The sequence below is a fragment of the Ursus americanus genome, chromosome 10, assembly GCF_024610735.1.
Source record: "Ursus americanus isolate L20-20 chromosome 10, mUrsAme1.1.p, whole genome shotgun sequence".
Classification (NCBI taxonomy): domain Eukaryota; kingdom Metazoa; phylum Chordata; class Mammalia; order Carnivora; family Ursidae; genus Ursus; species Ursus americanus.
Window position 1 is genome coordinate 74,011,335 of NC_142136.1, and position 16,722 is coordinate 74,028,056.

The window sequence follows — 16,722 nt, forward strand, 5'->3', positions numbered from 1 at the left end:
CTCAAACAGGACTTCTCCCTCCCCCTCTTTTCCTCCGCAGCTCCTGCCCTTACTCTCTGCACCTGTCTGGCACACGCCTGGAAACAGTGCTAAGTTCTGGGTCTCACCTCCCGCTCAGCTCCGCCCTCTCCCATGGCGCCCCCGCCCCTGGCACTCTGGCAGTTGCTTGGTACTGCTGTGCGTCACTGGTGCACTAACTATAGCCTCCTGGTTTTTTTCCTAACCCACTTCTGCCTTCCTCCTCTCCAGTGTCTACACTGCAGCCAAAAGAATCTTTTAAAAACACAGATCTGACCTTGTGACTTCTTTCCATAAAAGTCCCCAGTGGCTTACCATGAGGCAGAGTCTGAGGGTGGAGACCAGTGTTCCTGCTTGGCCCCTACCTGCCTCTCCAGCCTGCTGGAACCCTGCTTTCCTGCCCATGGCTCCCTCACCACCTGCCAAGGGCCCTCTTCTTTTCTGCCCTTCACAGGGGTTTCTTCTGCCCGGGATGCTTTTCTCCCTGCAGCCCACCCCTGTCTCCTTAATGCCTGTTTGTTGTGCAAATTTCACGTCTATGTTAGTTCCTTGGTTAAGCCTTTCTAAGTCATGGCTCCCATGCCAACCTGCACTGCTTTTCCTTCTTAGCACTCATGATAGTTGTTAACTCTTGTTAAAATTGTGCGTACATGGGTAATGCCAGCCTATGAAGCTTATGGGGCCAGGACCCTGTCTGTTCGCCATTTTCTGTCCCTGATACCTAATACAGTGCTTGTCCACAGTACTTTTCATTGCTAGAAAAGTCAGAAATTGCCATACTTCCACATACTTTTTTAAAAAATGAAAACAAAACTATTAAAGCTTTGTGAGGCATGAAAAATCCAAGTATAACACAAGTCCTATCAGCTGAAGGCATAGTATAAAGTAAGGTTTAAGGAAATTGAACATTCTGATAGAGGATTTTGGCATATATGACTTAACTAAATCTTGACTTTTTAAAATCCTGAGGAAATTTTTGTTTTATACAAGATGGCTGCCCCGGTGTGAGAAAGCCCTAGGCCTTTCACCTGTGCCAGAATCTATACAATACAGCCTCCTTCAGCCCATGTCTTAACTCCTTAAAATTCCTTTTTTGCCTGGTATGCCAAACAGGAAGAAGAGAATAGGCTTTGTTGTCTGAGCCTTCGTCAGTATTACTATAGTCTTCCACTTAAGCTGTTCTTAAATGATCATTGTAGTGTTCATTTGTTCCTTATGGAAATATTTATGGAGTGCCTGCTGTGGGCTGGACACTCTGAGGAGATACACACATGTAAATATGGCAGTGCCCAGTCCCTCTTCCAGCAGACAGCTCATGGTAGTCATTCATTGGAGGTTAATTTACACAACGGTAGTGCTAGGAGCCTGCCCCAGGTGTCTTCTATAATGGGTTTCTCTGTAAAGGGGCTTTTAGCTTCATTTAGATTGCACATAGAGCTGTGTAAAGTGGTAGCTATCTTCAATAAACATCAATATAAATGATTTTAAAGTAGAGTAAGTTGACTAAAGTGCTTCCTTGACTATATTATTAGTGTTATTTCTAAGCGAATATGTGATGTTATGTGATTAGGCCTAATTAGTCTCAGGGAGGAAGCCTTAAATCAGATAGGGTCATTATACAGAGTTTCCAAGCGCTGCAGCTCTTTCAGGTTGGAAAATAAAAGAATGTGCAATTCATTATCATGGTTATTTGTTAGGTTATCAGTTCAGCTTTAATATGGATTATCATCTATTTCTCAACACTCGACTCCCTTATTCCTATCATCCGTTATTAGATGCACTTAAAAGTCGACAGAGCACTTGAACAGGCTTTCACTGCTAACAAAGAAACAGAAAAAGCAATCACTTTTACTAAGGTTTTAAACAGATTTTTAAAGATCAATGCCGCTATCTTAGTTCCCTACAGTGCTGTATTTTTCATGTACTAAGGCTAATCAGACAATCGCCGTGATTAAATTCTGTTATTTTTTCGTTTGTTGTCGCTTTTAACTTTCCTACCTCATAAGGACACAGTGCAATGACTTATTAGACAACTTACTCGCATGTATGTTCTTTTGTTTTTCAAGTCGCTGCCCAAAAATATGGTGTCTCGGCTTTGTGAATCGAAAAAGGTGTGTGCTGCCGCTGATATGCAACTCCAGGTATGTATGTACCTTTGTTCCAAAGTTTTTCAGAGTACTTATTCAAAATAAATATATAACTTTAAATTCTTGCCAATGCTGCACATTTATTACAATAATTATGCTTCTAAGACATCTTTCATCTGAGTTCAAAGAACTTGACCCAAACCGACTCGTTCAGTCCTCACGCTATCCTTGTGAAGTGGATGTTAAATAAGGTTATTTCCCATTTTCAGTTGGGAAAAATCAAAGCTTGGAAAAGTCACGTGACTTCTTCTAAATCATACATTTCAGCAACCATGTTATATTTTATGTCACTTTGTATCTTTTTAAAATTTTGTGGTTTTGACATAAAGTTTAAACAGTAAGGACTGTTAGTTTTAGATAATATTCAAAGCCAGTTTTCTAGGTTTCCAGATATAGACTAGAAAGATCTTATGAGCCATCTGGATGTCAGGTCTACACGATACCAGATGTTTCGGTTACTTGTAATTACTGAGATTGTTTATGGAATTCTTACTCTTCATCAGGTCTTCAGAATTCTATAAACACAGCCCAAACACCCGTCTTTCATCTCAGGCAATATTCACTTTCTAATGATCCAGCTACCTATTTAAAAGTGTGGGCACCATTTAATTGCTTTATGGTTTTGTAAAATTCAGCTTATGAACTCTGTTTATGTTGTACCTTAAAATATGTATTTGAAGAAAATGTGCACTACAGAGAAAACCGTGGATTTATATTTGATTTACATTAATGTCTACACATATCAATATAATTTTAAAAAGACCTCTTTGATTTGCCGGTATCTATAGTGGAAGTCCTACCTTTTAAAAGCTTGGGTTGTGGCTTTCTTTTTGAATATTTGTTCCAAAGATTTTCTTTTAAAATGGAAAACCAACCTTTCCTTCCTTCCACCCTCCAAAAGAATAACCCCCTGAGAGACAGAGAGGAAGAGAAAGGAGAGAGAGGCAAATTCTTGCCAGAAGAGTGCCCCGTGCCAGCTTTCCTGTTCCACAATAGCCCCCTTGTACAGTGCAGACAAATAAGGGTGGAAAGGAAATGAATTGTTCCAGGTTTCTAAGGGGTATACACAGTGTTCTTAAAATTGCAATTTTTTTTTTCTCTTGTGCATTGTTTTAAAAATAGGCTCCTGTTTTTCTGTGGCTCTAAGGCTGTTGGTCCCAGGCGAGCGTGACTCCCTGGGTGGGCAAATAGGCTCATCGCTTTAGAATTGTTTGGTTTATCAGCAAATAGGCATGAAACATATGCACATTTCATTTATTTCACCCTGTTTTTATCATTAAAAAAAAAGTTATTCCATGTTTTTGCCTTTCATTTGTGGAAGGCATAACTACAGGAATGAAACTTTTTGAATTCTGATTTGTTTATAGATTGGCAAACAAAAAATAGAAAACAAAACACCTTAGTGGAAGTTAGAATTTAAGTTTCAGTTCCTAATAACTTACTCTGTTGAATATAGACAAGATGCAGATGAGTAGTTTTGGCCCCTCTGATTACTTCATGCATTGTTACTCATTATAGAATATAGAATTGGAAGAGCTGTATTTAGCTATTTGTTTAGATTACCAGTTAGAGTAAAGCAATATTTATATTTAGGAAATGTCTGTATTTTTCTAGGGAAGGTTTAAACTTGACTTATAATTTAGAACCATAATTCTATATCTAGATGAAGCCAAAAGCTAGAGGTCATTTAAATTTTTTCTTTTATCCAAACTAATCCTCAGTTCTTTTAAGTCAACAGCTGCACATTCTCTCCAAATTCCATTTTTAAATCAGAAAGATACATATCAGAAACATAATTGCATGTCAGAATTTTTCCTTTAAAATAAAGCAAGTTTTCTACTTCCTTGCTTCAGGTGAACTCCAAACAATGTTAATACTCAAGCCAAATGTTCCAGTGAAAAAGCCCTTTATCTTTATTTCAGATTTGCTATGTAACATTTAGTTTTCAGAACTTTGTGAGCAGCAGATTTCATGTTCAAACTAATGCTTTATTCTCCTATCGTGTTTCAATGGCCCGTATCCTCTCCTCAGAGGTGAGTAATCCTTCTCTCCCGGTCACCTCTGTAAGGCAGAGCCGCCCGTGCAGGGCAGCTGCTGCCCTGGTATCTGCCGACACCGGGTGTGGGGGCTGGCTTGGCCCTAGCTCTAGACTCGGCAACAGCTGCGCCAGAATTCTTTGTAACATCTGTACTTGCCAGACGGAAGATTGCTATTCCTTTTCTTCACCTCGCCCCATCTAGTTCGTGTTCTGTCCCTTCTCCTCACAAAACTGGATTTGGACCATTTCATTGCTCCCATTTAAGATATAGAGGGATTCTAGGGGCGCCTGGGTGGCGCAGTTGTTAAGCATCTGCCTTTGGCTCAGGGCGTGATCCTGGCGTTCTGGGATCGAGCCCCACATCAGGCTCCTCCGCTATGAGCCTGCTTCTTCCTCTCCCACTCCCCCTGCTTGTGTTCCCTCTCTCACTGGCTGTCTCTCTCTGTCAAATAAATAAATAAAATCTTAAAAAAAAAAAAAAAGATACAGAGGGATTCTAGGAAGAAACCAAACAGGATTTATTAGATCCAGAGGGTCACAAGTTGTAACTTTATTTTTTTTTCATATTTTCAACTATATATTTTACATATATCTACAGATATCTATGGGCCAAATTCCAGTTTTGTGGCCACAAATTTAATTTACTCCATTGTACATAAAGAGTACCTTATGGATAAGGTTCAAAAAATTTTTTAATATCCTTCATCATGAAAAGGTTGAGAGCTTTCCTTTTCATCATCAGCGTGGTCTTAAATGTGGTACAAAATACATCTCAAGCCATATATACTTATATCTGTGAATGAATCTGGTATGTATAATTATTACTCTGGTATATTTGTAACACCTTCGGCCCACCACATCTTAGATGGAAGGGTGGAATACCAAAAACTAAGGGGACATTTTCCTCTGTCTAGGTCTTTTATGCCACTCTGGATCAGATCTACCATGGGAAGCACCCCCTGAGGACATCAACCACAGACATTCTCAGGGAAACACAAGAGAAATTTTATGGCTTGCCATACGTTCCAAATACTGTAAGTCTTGCATTTTGATCCTGTTGTGTGCTATTGAATGGTCCAGTTAGTGTATCTGTCGGAGTGAGTAGGTCATGGTCACCTTCCCCCTTGCAGAATTTGAAATCACTACATGTAGGTCAAGGTTGTCTACGGGCAGATGCTAGAAATTGTGTGGCCCATTTAATATCTCCAGCCATCCACTTACATGTGCTTATTTTCTTCCTGTTAGCATTGTGTTTCTGGATTCCTGGTAAGATGGGGGTGAAAAAGGTCATTGAAGTTAGTCTGTATCTTTTTTGTTATTTTCCTATAGTGAGAAAGATGGTTAGTGGTGTAAAATGAAAGGGATTGTCAGCCTCTAATTATTTTCATTGCAAAGGGAATTGACATTTATTGAGTACCTTATTTGTATCAGAGATTATAGTAGAAGTTTTGCATATCCTATCGCATTTAGTATGGCCAGTCAGCATGGAAAGCAGGAGTATTATTACCACTTATTGAGAGCTAGGCGCCAGACAACATCTAGCTGCTTTGCAAGAGAACCTCTAATTTCACTCTCAAACAACCCTGTAAGTTAGATAATATCCCCATATTGGGGCTCGTATTGAGGCTACATAGGCATGACATGTCTTCTCTAGGACCATTTAGGTTGTGTCGGGGTTCATGAAATCATGCTGCTCCATTGCTCCAAGGTTCCTGTAGGGAAGCTGCATGTGGCGGAGAGAGTGTTGGCTGGTGCAGTTAGCAATGCAGCCGACACTTACGTTACTCAGGGCTCTCAGTTGCAGCTGGTCGAAACCCAACTCCTATTGCTTAAGCTGAAAAGGGAATTTATTGAGTCTTATAACTGAGAGGTGCAAGGGTATATCTGGTTTCAGGTAAGTTGGATCTAGTTAGTTCTTACACAATATTGTTCGAAACGTTTTTCTTTCTTTCCATTTCTCGGGTCTTTTTTGGGATTCGTTTCATTCTCAGGCGGTCCGCCCTGACAAGGTGGTGTAGTGGCTGCTGGTAGGACCTGGTTTGTATTCTTCTGGCTGAGCCAATTTGATAGAGAATGGATTTGAAAGTGCTTTGTATACTGTAAAATGCCAAATAAATGCTTTTACAGCACTGGGTATCTGTATACGTGCTAAGAGGCTCATCAGTAAGTGCTAATTGTCCAGTGGGTCTTCAGGTCCTGATACTCAGACATACATGGGAACAGTTCAAATTGACCAGACAAGTAAAGTAACAGTGTATTTTATCTTCATAATACTTCTTATCAATAGTTTTGGTGGTCTTAGAAGCTTAATCATCTATTCCAGATATTAATGCTAGTCATACTACATACCTATTTTTGACCTTATGTGTAATTTATTGTTCTAATGCCGTGTATTATTGAGCTCTGAATTATCTATATTAGTGAAAATTTGTGGTAATGAGAATAAGCTAACTAATCGTCAGTGGAGTAAATCATAATAACAATTGCCTAGCTTTAATAGCTTTTTCCAGTTTATAGAACACCGCCTGATTCATGTGCTGCTCTGCTTGTGTGTTTTTGTGCTCAGTTTATAGCCTTCTTTGCTTAGTTTTAAAATGAATGTGACTTAAACTCCATGTAGTTATAACATGACCAGAAAGTGGTAAAGTCATAGGAAGGCCAAAATTAGGAGGAACTGAGCAGCTTTCCTACATGACAGAACTTGAGCTTGGTTGGCCAAGCTGCTTGCCCCCACCCCACCTTTCTTTATCTTAAGTCATAAAATGATGTAGCTCTACTTCTTCTTAGAGGACAGCTCAAACTTCCCTACCATCTAGGATTCTTTCGTGCAATAAGTAAATATACAGAGATGAGGTAATAGTGGCAACCAAATTCTCAATCAATAATCAGTAAATTATTTTTAATTTAAAAGGAAGGATGATGTTATTAAGCCCACTATCCTGGTCCTACTTCCTTTTGAGAAAATATAAAGATTTATCTCCTCACTGGGATTGTCTCCCTTGTTTATCGTCGGTAGCCATAGCCTTTTTTGAGTACATTGTTTTAAGTGGTTTTTAGCTACATTTAGAGAAGAAAGACTCTTTTGAGGCTTGTCTTCTTTTTTTTTTTCCCAAAGAAAAAGAGCTTGTTTAGGTTTGCATAAATATTCCATTCTTCCTACTAAGAAACTTCTGCATTTCCTCATTTAATTCATCATTAAGCTTATAACAAACATTTCCATAAAAATAAAGAATAAGTCGAGGATGCTCGTTAGAATTCTTCAGTGCAACATTCATCAGGGCGATAAGTCAAGGAAAAGAAAAAATATAAGCATTAAAAAGGAAGTAACAAAACTGTCATTATTTGCAGATGATTGCTTGTTTGCTGAGAAAATCCAAAATATGTGTAGGTAAATTAGTGAAATTAATGAGAAGTTAACACATTTTTTGGATAAACAATATATAAAAACTAATATTCCATCTCTGTTTATCACCAACAAACTGAAAAGCAATTTTAAAGATACCATTGTGGAAATAAAAAGTATGAAATACCTACTAAAAAAATCTAAAATAAGAACAAATATTATTAAAATGTCTATATTACCCAAAGCAATCTCTGGATTAATGCAAGCCCTATCAAAATACCACCAGCATTTTCCATAGAGCTAAAAAAAAAATTCTAAAATTTGTATGGAACCACAAAAGACCCCAAATAGTCAAAGCAATCCTGAAAAAGAAAGCAAAACTGGAGGCATTATAATTCTGGACTTTAAGTTATATTACAAAGGTGTAGTCATGAAGATAGTATGGTACTGGCACAATAACAGACACATAGATCAATGGAACAGAATAGAAAACCCAGAAATGAATCCATAACTGTATGGTCAACGAATCTCAACAAAGCAGGAAAGAATATTCAGTGGAAAGAGGATACTCTCTTCAACAAATGGTGTTGGGAAAACTGGACAGCCATATGTAGAAGAGTGAAACTGGACCACTTTCTTACACCATATACAAAAATAAATTCAAAATGGATGAAAGACCTAAATGTGAGATCAGAAACCATCAAAATCCTAGAGGAGAACACACACAGTAACCTCTTTGACCTTGGCCATTGCAACTTCTTACTAGACCTGTCTCCTGAGGCAAGGGAAACAAAAGTAAAAACAAGCTATTGGGACTTCTTCAAAATAAAAAGCTTCTGCACAGTGAAGGAAGCAACCAACAAAACTAAAAGGGAGCCTATGGAATGGAAGAAGATATTTGCAAGTGACATATCTGATAAAAGCTTAGTATCCAAAATATATAAAGAACTTATAATGTTGAACACCCCAAAAACAAATAATCCAGTTAAAAAAATGGGCAGAAGACATCAATAGATATTTTCCAAAGAAGACATCCAGATGACAGACACACAAAAAGATTCACAACATCACTCGTCAGAAAAATACAAATAAAAATTACAATGAGACATCACCTGCGAGGTGGTAACCCATTTAATCAGAATGGCTAAAATGAACAACTCAGGAAACAACAGGTTTTGGCAAGGATGTGGAGAAAGGGGAAACTTTTTACAGTTGGTGGGCATCCAGACTCGTACAGCCACTGTGGAAAACGTATGGAGTTTCCTCAAAAAGTTAAATATAGAATTACCCTATGATCTAGCAATTACACTACTAGGTATTTACCCAAAGGATACAAAAGTACTAATTTGAAGGGATACATGCACCCCTATGTTCATAGGACCATTATCAGCAATAAATTATGGAAAGAGGTGAATGTCCATCAACTGGTGAATGGATAAAGAAGCTGTGGTATATATACACAATGGAATATTACTCAGCCGTCAAGAAGAATGAAATCCTGCCATTTGCAATGATGTGGGTGGAGCTAGAGGGTATAATGCTAATAAGTGAAATAAGTCTGTCAGAGACAGACAAATACCATATGATCTCACTTATATGTGGAGTTTAAGAAACAAAACAGATGAACATAGTGGGAGAAAATAAGAGGCAAACCAGGAAACAGGCTCTTAACTATACAGAACAAACTAAAGATTACTGGAGGGGGGGGTGGGGGAATGGGTTAAATGGATGGTGGGGAACAAAGAGTACACTTGCTGTGATGACCATAGGGTGTTGTATGTAAGTGTTGAATCACCATATTGTATACCTGAAGCTAATATTACACTGTGTGTGGAATTTAAATAAAAACCTGAAAAAAAATTCTAAAATAAAAAGTGTATCATCTTTATTTTCAAAATCCTAAATAAATGAGGAACTGAACCGTATTTATAGATAAGATTTAATACTAAAAAGATATTAATTTTCCCCTCCAATTAATATATTTTTCTCCAATTAATTTAATGTAATTCTATTGGTTTATTTGTTTGAGCCTGTACAGTTTTATATGGAAGAGCAAGGGCCCAAGAATAGCCAGGGCAATTTTGAAGAAGAGCAGCAAGTTGGTAGACTTACCCACTTGGGATTGGTGTCCAAATAAAGCAGTAGGAGCTGAGGCAGTGTAACACTGGTGTGGAACGGACAAATAGAACAGTGGAACAGAGCCAGGAGCCCAAATGTGGCTTCAACACATGTATGGACTCCTGAGCCTAAGCTGGTGACCATGTAGATCTGTGGGCTAAGAAGAGACTAGTCTTTTTTCAAAATGGTGCTGGAAGGATTTATCATCCATATGGGTAAGATGAAACTTGTATCTTGGTCTCATTCTGCACACAAATATAAAGTAGGTTGAAGACCCAAATGTGAGAAGTAAAGTTTTAAATTTTTAGAAGATAATACAAAATAACGTCTTTTTAAAAAATTATGGTATGTCAGTCACCATTAGTTTTTGATGTAGTATTCCATGGTTCATTGTTTGCGTATAATACCCAAGTGCTCATTGCAATACGTGCCATCCTTAATACCCATCACTAGGCCAGCCCATCCCTCCACCCCCCTCCCCTCTGAAACCCTCAGTCTGTTTCCCAGAATCCATAGTCTCTCATGGTTCATCCCTCTCTGATTCCCTCCCTCTTCATTTTCCCCTTCCTTCTCCTGATGTCCTCCATGCTAGTACTTATGTTCCACATATGAGTGAAACCATATAATTGTTTTTCCCTGCTTGACTTATTTCACTTAGCATAATCCCCTCCATTTCCATCCATGTCGATGCAAATGATGGGTATTCATCTTTTCCGATGGCTGAGTAATACTCCATTGTATATATGTACCACATCTTTATCCATTCATCTGTTGAAGGGCATCTAGGCTTCTTTCACAGTTTGGCTGTTGTGGACATTGCTGCTATGAACATTGGGATGCATGTGCTCCTTCTTTTCACTACATCTGTGTCTTTGGGGTAAATACCCAGTAATGTAATTGCTGGGTCATAGGGTAGCTTTATTTTTAACTTTTTGAAGAACCTCCATACTGTTTCCAAAGTGGCTATAGCAGCTTGCATTCCTGCCAACAGTGTAAGAGGGTTCCCCTTTCTCCACATCCTCTCCAACATTTGTTGTTTCTTGCCTTGTTAATTTTTGCCATTCTAACTGGTGTAAGGTGGTATCTCAATGTGGTTTTGATTTGAATTTCCCTGATGGCTAATGATGTTAGCCATTTGTGTGTCTTCATTGGGTGTCTGTTCATATCTTCTGCCCATTTTTTTATTTGATTATTTGTTTTTTGGGTGTTGAGTTTGAGAAGTTCTTTATAGATCTTGGATACCAGCCCTTTATCTGTAATGTCATTTGCAAATATCTTCTCCCATTCCGTGGGTTGCCTCTTAGTTTTGTTGACTGTTTCCTTTGCTGCGCAGAAGCTTTTTATCTTGATGAAGTCCCACAAGTTCATTTTTTGTTTTGTTTCTCTTGCCTTTGGAGACATTTCTTGAAAGAAGTTGCTGTGGCTGATGTCGAAGAAATTTCTGCCTGTGTTCTCCTCTAGGATTTTGATGGATTCCTTCTTCAGATTGAGGTCTTTCATCCATTTAGAGTTTTCTTTGTGTATGGTGTAAGAGAATGGTCGAGTTTCATTCTTCTGTATATAGCTGTCCGGTTTTCCTAGCACCATTTATTGAAGAGACTGTCTTTTTTCCATTGGATATTTTTTCCACTTTGTCGAAGATTGGTTGACCATAGAGTTGAGGGTCCATATCTGGGCTCTCTAGTCTGTTCCATTGATCTATGTGTCTGTTTTTGTGCCAGTACCATAGCTTGGTGGTCATAGCTTTGTAATATAGCTTGAAATCAGGCAACGTGATGCCCCCAGCTTTGTTTTCCTTTTTCAACATTTCCTTGGTGATTTGGGGTCTTTTCTGGTTCCATACAAATTTTAGGACTGTTCAGCTCTTTGGAAAATGCCATTGATATTTTGATCGGGATGGCATTGAAAGTATAGATTGCTCCCAAAGGAATGTCTTTTTAATGGTCCCTTTTTTACTTACTCAGACTATCTTATATCTTATTTACAGTATAAAAGGCATTAACCATGAGACAAGACTGATAAATTTCAACCGTATAGAAATTTGAATCTTCTATTTATCAAAAGAAATGTAAAAAATAGTGAAAGGAAAGCTACAGACTAGAAGTAGATATTTTCAACACCTATAACAGCGATATTTTTCTTTCTTTAGTTAGTTATTTACTTTTATTATGGTAAAAAAAAAAACCAACCATGCCACATAAAATGTGCCATCCTGGAAAAGGAGTATTTTTGAAGTGCTTTGAATGGGCAAAAGGCATAGATGTGCAGTGAGCCATATAAAACGACCTCCATGTTCGTTAGTGACTGCCAATTCAAACCACATTAGGATAGCATCCTACTCTTACCAGTCTGGCAAAAAAATAAGACAGTTGACAGTACCCAGTGTTGACAAGGGTGTGGAGTCACAGATACTCGTACATTTGTATGTAGGAGGCACATTTGGTGTGGCCACTTTGGAAAACAGTTGGGCATTATTGTTAAAGCTGAAGGTGGACAGTCCCTATGACCCAGCAACTTCTATACCCAACCTAGAGAAAGTGTTGTCTTGTTAAGAATAGGAAGGTTTAGGGGCACCTGGTTGGCTCAGCTGTTGAGTGTCTGCCTTCGGCTCAGGTCATGATTCCAGGGTCCTGGGATCAAGCCCTGCGTCGGGCTCCCTGCTCGGCAGGAAGCCTGCTTCTCCCTCTCACACTCCCCTTGCTTGTGTTCCCTCTCTTGCTGTCTCTCTCTGTCAAATAAATAGATAAAATCTTTAAAAAAAAGAATAGGAAGGTTTATAACAGCACTGTTTGTACATGGAAAAGAAGGAGGAGGCGAGATTCTGGAAAGAACCCAAATGACTATCAGTGGAAAATAGGTAAATACCTTGTGTCATATTCATTGACCGGAATACTGTTCAGTGGAAATTGAGGGACATAAGCACAGTTGAATTTAACAGGCACAATGTCAAGTAAAAAAAAATGAGTTTCATAAGAATTAAACTGTATACATTTATAATAAAGTTCAAAATCTTGCAGAACGAATCAGGTCATTATCATAGGGAAATACATAAGCAGTAAAACTATAAAGAAAAACAAAGGAATAGTAAGCACAAGATTCAGATGGTGTGTACCTCTGGAACAACGAATGGAATCATCGAAGTCTTAGAAGTATCTCATTTCTTTTTTTTTCTTTTTTAAAGATTTTATTTATTTATTTGACAGAGAGAGAGACAGCCAGTGAGAGAGGGAACACAAGCAGGGGGAGTGGGAGAGGAAGAAGCAGGCTCATAGCGGAGGAGCCTGATGTGGGGCTCGATCCCATAACACTGTGATCACGCCCTGAGCCGAAGGCAAACGCTTAACGACTGCACCACCCAGGCGCCCCAGAAGTATCTCATTTCTTAAACTCATTCGTTGCTATAACATTGGTAGTTTCATCATTCTCCCTACCTTAGTAGTATATAGTAGGAAATTAGTATGTGGAAAATATTCCTAAGTGTTAAGAGGTTATTTTGACTATAACATATGTGGTAAAGAATGAATTTAGGAAGACCAGTTGGGAAGTTATTTAGGCACCAGGGTAGAGTTGGTGGCTTGCACTAGGAATGTGGTTGTGGAGAAGGTAAGGTTGAAGTGGGTAGGAGAACAGTGTAGAAGGCAGGATCCGTAACGCAAGGTGGTAGGCTGGATGTGGATGTGGAGGTAATGGAGAATGACTGCGGGTTTATCATGAGTATCGACTGGAGAAGGGGACTTCAGAGCATCTCACCTTGCAGGCTGAAAGAGTGTCAGTTTTCCTATAAACGTATCTCCAGAAAGTATTTCTCTCAAATGAATCCTTTTATTCCCTCAAATGAAACCATGAGAAAAGGAGAAAATAATTTAAGCAACAACCTACAGAGTATTCATAATGTTGATAGAGACTGCATAAATTATATGTATGTAATGTGGTCTAAACTTCTAGATGGTGATTATATGTGTGTCTATAATAACGTCTCCCTAAGTGCATTAATAGCTCATCTTGGGAATAAAGTATCCCATCAGTTATGTTTGAGAAGTACTTGCTTAAGTAATGTTAAATGGGCTCCTCTGCTGCAGGGCTTCTCAGCATCTGCAGTGAGCTAATGAACACTATGAGTCTCTTGAGCTGTGTTCCCAAGCTTGTTGACCATCAAAGTCTTCCTGGTTCATTTCTAGGCATTAGCCCTGTGTAGGTCATATTTTAGCAAATGCTGCACTTACATTATGCAACTCTTTGACAGGTGAAGTTCCATTAATATTCTGCAGTAAATAATGGGTACTTATTTTTCAAGTGAATAAATAGCCTTATTATGTCAGCAATTTGTTAATATTTGTGAGAGAGCTAAAGTACTCTGTGTAATATTTGGACAAATTTAATTTTTAATTTTCTTGCTGTTCTAACAGTAGTTTGCTAGGAACCCAAAAATCTCTTGCTCAGTTGTAGAGGGCAACTTTCCAGCATGTACCAACAGGCTAGTCTTCTGTTATCATTTTTATTCTATTCAGAGCATAAGGTTTTGTTTTTATATTAATGACCATCTCTTCTCAGAATATTTTGTTTCTAAATGATTGTGTATCTCCCCCATTATCAATTCAGAGAGTAGAAAATGCCGTATTTTTATTGACTCTAGTACTCTGGAGCAGTTGAGAGATAGTCATGTCTGGGAGAGTCTGGGGCGAAACCTTTCTCTAGCCTTATGACCCTTCAGTTCTGTCCTTGTGAGTATTTTTCAAGCTCAAAGCATGAAACACTGATTCTGCTGATAGACTGCAGTTTTCCAAGATTTGTTAATGACTCATTTGTATCTCACTTGTTTGAACTAATTTTATAGATTGAACTTAGTTGGTAAAGCCGCATCTCATGCACCTCTCCTGGGAATGATAGTATTTTCTGAATGAATCTTGCTGCCAGTGAGACCTTCTTTGTCTTTAACCCACCTCATATTCAAAACAGTGATGTGGGGACGGCTAGGTGGCTCAGTTGGTTAAGTGTCAGATTCTTGGTTTCGGCCAAGTCATGATCTCATGGGTCCTGGGATCGAGCCCCGCATCTGGCTCCCCACTCAGTGGGGAGCCTGCTTGAAGATTCTCTCCCTTTGCCCCTCCCCCACTCACAGGTGCACTCTCTCTCTCAAATAAATAAATCTTAGAAAAAGGAAAAAATGAAAACAGTGATGTGTACAGAACAAGAAACTCCTGAGCACCTGTCTGTATTTCATGAAACTATCATAATAATATGTCTGAGAAGATTGTCTTTCTTGTTGATTTTAATTTAAAATTTCCTGTCTTGATTAAAGCCAAAATAAAAGAATTATTTTAAGAAAGCACTTACTGGGATTGAGCGACATATTGATATCTGGTCATTATTCATGTGAGAGCAAACACCAACAAAGAATGCGAAAAGAAGGCATGTTTCTTGTGAATATTATTCCTTCCACATTGAAAGGCTCCAGTTTTTTAAATTGAGCAACAAACTCATGACATCCCAGTGTTACAAACTGACTACAAGGGGCACGTGAGTTGTACTTTACTTGAGGCAGGGGAGACGGGAATGTGTACGATCTCCACACATTGCTTGCCTGTGTATCTTTTTGGGCGGGTGTGTGCTGCAGGCTTCTTGGGGCACATACCTGATCGGCTTCCACATGCTCAAGGTGCATCAGTTCAGAAAAGGCTTCTGCCACTGGAGACTGACTGAGACTTATGTCTATGATGTCTAATTATATGGGAGAGATCTATATAATGCACATTAAGTATAATTATCTATAGCATACCTTCTTATTAGAATAGCTGGAAGTTGTGCTAAATTTAGTCAGACGTATCAAAGAGCAAATACCCTTTTGTTATGTAGCATAAAGGAAACCATTTCCAAATCCCAACTTATATATTTGTACTTTAATTCAGTTATGTAACTTATATTATTATAGATAACATTTGTAAATGATTTTTAACAATTGATATATTTATAATATATATTTCTATTAAGTGCCTCCTGTATGTCATACACTGCCTAGGAGATGGGTATATAGTTTGGATGAAACAGACCAAAATCCTTCCCTCATGGAGCCTATATCAGCAATGGCTTATTTGGGGGTATGTATACATAATTATCATTCTGTCTGGCTGTCCGCCAAACATTTCATTATTAAGCAAAATATTCTTTAAGCCCCTCGAATTGCTTAGTGAGCAGATGGACTGAACATAAAAGCTGAAAGATTGAGACATTTCGAAGCATAATTCAGCTAATACAAAGGATAAGTGGAGACCCTGGTTTTGTTTTGTTTTTTTTGGGGTTTTTTTTTTTTCATTGGGGTACTTTTTACATGAAATACTCATGAGAAAAAGAGGGGCCTTTCATTTTTTCATCGGGTTCCAACATTCTTCCTCACCCTTGCTGATGTGGTGACTCTGCATTAGTAGGAATTTGTGCGGGTGTAGCACTGGCCAACCACCTGGAGGTCAAGCAAAAGTAACAGGTGGCTAGGAAGACTAGAGAGTGGTTTAGGGGCTTGGGGGGCCGTCAGACAGACCTGGGGATGTGGTGTTTTGTTAGGTTGGGAGGTGAGAGAAGAGAAGAAGGAGTGGGGAATAATGTGAAGGAGACCATCTGTGGGGCCGGGGGACCAGGATGACATTGAGTGGAACATGGAATCCAGGAGGGGTATTTATGGCATGAGGGGTGCAAAGATGTTGCGGACAGTTTGAAGTGACAGTAGAATATCCAAGTGGGGATGCCTGTGAGCAGAGGTTGGATCAATGGGTCTGAAGCCCAGAAAACAGATCAAGGCTGGAGCTATATAGATTTGAAAGACCTTCACCCCAAAGAGAGAGAGAGAGAACTATAAGCTATGGTCATGGACAGCATTGAGCAGGGAGAATTTGCTGAGTAAGGTGAAGGGAAATTTGGAAGATAACTCAAGGAAATATTTCAGTGATGGACACACAGTGGATCAGCCAGTGTAGTTGGAGAAGATCTAATTGGAACAGCTTTTTTTCAAGTACCAGCAAAAACCAAAATTTTAAAATACTATTTTCTGTTTTTGCTACTACAATTAC

General features: G+C 38.8%; 1 protein-coding gene across 4 annotated transcripts in view; it reads left to right on the top strand.

Annotated features, from left to right (window-relative positions):
* MIPEP (mitochondrial intermediate peptidase) overlaps window positions 1-16,722 on the top strand; it is a 203,292-nt gene that overhangs the window by 107,773 nt on the left and 78,797 nt on the right. For all 4 annotated transcript variants that reach the window (XM_045797092.2, XM_087865234.1, XM_045797093.2 and 1 more), the window contains exons 15-16: window positions 2,085-2,159; window positions 5,118-5,237. In XM_045797092.2, the coding sequence (XP_045653048.2) occupies window positions 2,085-2,159; window positions 5,118-5,237 (195 nt within the window). The remainder of the gene's footprint in view (window positions 1-2,084; window positions 2,160-5,117; window positions 5,238-16,722) is intronic.